This window comes from Wasmannia auropunctata, unplaced genomic scaffold (assembly GCF_000956235.1).
Source record: "Wasmannia auropunctata unplaced genomic scaffold, wasmannia.A_1.0 LD336064.1, whole genome shotgun sequence".
Lineage (NCBI taxonomy): Eukaryota > Metazoa > Arthropoda > Insecta > Hymenoptera > Formicidae > Wasmannia > Wasmannia auropunctata.
In genome coordinates this window covers 34,355-36,436 of record NW_012026826.1, presented here as the reverse complement: position 1 = coordinate 36,436, position 2,082 = coordinate 34,355, and the positions used below count along the sequence as shown (strand labels likewise).

Genomic DNA, 2,082 nt, shown 5'->3' with positions numbered 1-2,082 from the left:
TGACTGGAGTTCAGACGTGTGCTCTTCCGATCTTGTTAAGAAATTATAGAAATAGATAACTTCTCTATAGTAGCTCAAATGTAGGTCCGATTGAAACGATAACTTTACCATAAAATTAGATAAAATTTCAATAAAGTTTTAATCTGTTTTTATCATTTTCTATCGGTTTTTTTAAGCAGGGACGATCTTCTTATCAATATGGAAGTAAAATTTAAGGTTAATAACAAATTGATAACGTTAGAACTGCAAGCAAGTAAAATAAAGGTTTACCATAAATTAATAAGTAAGTATGCATTTTAAGGTTATTTGTAGGATCTTGACAAAGATGTTTTTTTGGAATTTTATTGCAGGAAAATTGAAATAAAGAGAGAAAAACATTGAAAAGGCTTAAATGTTACAGTATATGTATTGTAGCTTAAATGTCATAGTACCTATATGTATTGTAGTTTCCGTGAAATAAAATTCCATACATTGTATATCTTGATCAAATCTCTGAACAGAAATGATACTATATTCGTTGCTTAAGTAATAACTTTTTTATGAAAAAATATATACGTTTATGCTTGAAAAACATATTTCAATTATTTACAAATATTTTTTAACAATGAAAAAACAATAATAGTAAATTTGTCTACTCTGATCACTTTCAGACAATGATATTTACAGTAAACAATACATAGAACTTCTGGTAAAAAATGGATTGCTTAAATTTGATAAGGAAAATCAAGAAATTGTGGAAATATTTCGGATAATCGAAAATAAGTAAGTAAAGATAAAGTCAATTGTATATTGATTTTTAGTATCAATGTTTCAATATTAATCAAAAATAATTGTATACAATCTCAAACTTCTTCTTGTTAAAATAATCGAAGTCTTAATTCAAATGGAATATACATATCAATAAAAAGTAAAAATATAATAAGAATATGTGTTTTATTACAGAGAAAATTTGATATTCCATACGAACTTTGTTAATTTGGACCACAATGATCGAGGGCAGCTATTAACAGTGCATAACGAAGAAAACGAAGGTACACATTCAAAATTCGAATCGGAGGAGTACGTGACAAAAATTGACAGAAGTTGCGGTAAATAGATTTCATTAGCAATATTAATATTTCATATTAATTGCTCGGTGTTGCAATACCAGTACAATATTATAATAGCATATTATGCAAAATTCATATTAATTTTCAGCTTCGTAATTTTTTTTATTCAGAAAATTTTGCATGAAACGTTTGTTTATACCCCCATAGCACACAAAGCCTAAAAGAATTCATTAGTATATATTCAGTTTATGTCATCAATTTTGAGTTCATTTTCAGGTACAAAAAGAATCCCTTGTAGAAAAAGAATTCTTTTTGCATTAAATAAATTCAGAATTGGTGACGTATAACTGACAATGAGTTCTTTTTTCATTCTCTGTGCTATCTGAGTATGATATTGCAAAGGAAATTCGATTTATTAATGTAATATGCCATTAATTATTTCTAATATTATAACTACAAAATAAAAAATTACAATATATAAAAAAATTGTTATTTAGATTTCTGGAGCGATTCAGCAACATCGTTCATGTTGGACAAATTAGAATTATACTTGGCCAATATTGGTCCCATGAAAAAATTTAAAACAAAAAACAAAAGTGGCTACAAATATCAAAAGATATGGCAGAAATGTTGAATGTTTCGAAAACTCTGACACAAATTAAGAACCGATACAAAACTGTTCTTATAAGAGGAAAAAAAGGCAGTGGAGAATAACAGTAAATCTGGCAGTTCCAGAGAGGAAGTGCCATTTGAAGAACAATTAAGCAAAATTGCTCATTCGGACGATAGCATTCAACCTGAGGTTCTGCGAAGTGCCAAAACTGTCAAATATCCTAAATTAGATGATGCACCAATGTAAAAAAAAATCTGCAAAAGCCCAACAACAGATGATACTGAAAGTTCGGTGGAGATAAAAAAGGCTAGAAAGACTAACCAGGAGAAAAGATGGGATTATTATGAAAAAAAGGAAACCGCAAAAGAAAGGAGACACCAGGAAAAATTTGATTTAATACGTGAGCTGTTCGCTAAGAAG

The 2,082-nt window shown here is 28.4% G+C and overlaps 1 protein-coding gene across 1 annotated transcript; it reads left to right on the top strand.

Moving 5' to 3' along the window:
* The first annotated feature begins 198 nt into the window (after positions 1 to 198).
* Positions 199 to 2,027, top strand: LOC105450290. The gene is made up of 4 exons (XM_011690075.1): positions 199 to 253; positions 651 to 762; positions 943 to 1,088; positions 1,547 to 2,027. Exons 1-4 carry the CDS (start codon positions 199 to 201, stop codon positions 1,681 to 1,683), a joined length of 450 nt encoding a protein of 149 aa, XP_011688377.1. The 3' UTR covers positions 1,684 to 2,027.
* The last annotated feature ends 55 nt before the right edge of the window (positions 2,028 to 2,082 follow it).

What these genes read in the sequence shown, in the direction of transcription:
- LOC105450290 (XM_011690075.1), top strand. Translation starts at nt 199, where the DNA reads ATGGAAGTAAAATTTAAGGTTAATAACAAATTGATAACGTTAGAACTG. An exon ending in TTTCGGATAATCGAAAATAA is followed by an intron (nt 763 to 942) that starts GTAAGTAAAGAT and finishes GTTTTATTACAG; the next exon opens with AGAAAATTTGATATTCCATA. An exon ending in AAAAATTGACAGAAGTTGCG is followed by an intron (nt 1,089 to 1,546) that starts GTAAATAGATTT and finishes ATTGTTATTTAG; the next exon opens with ATTTCTGGAGCGATTCAGCA.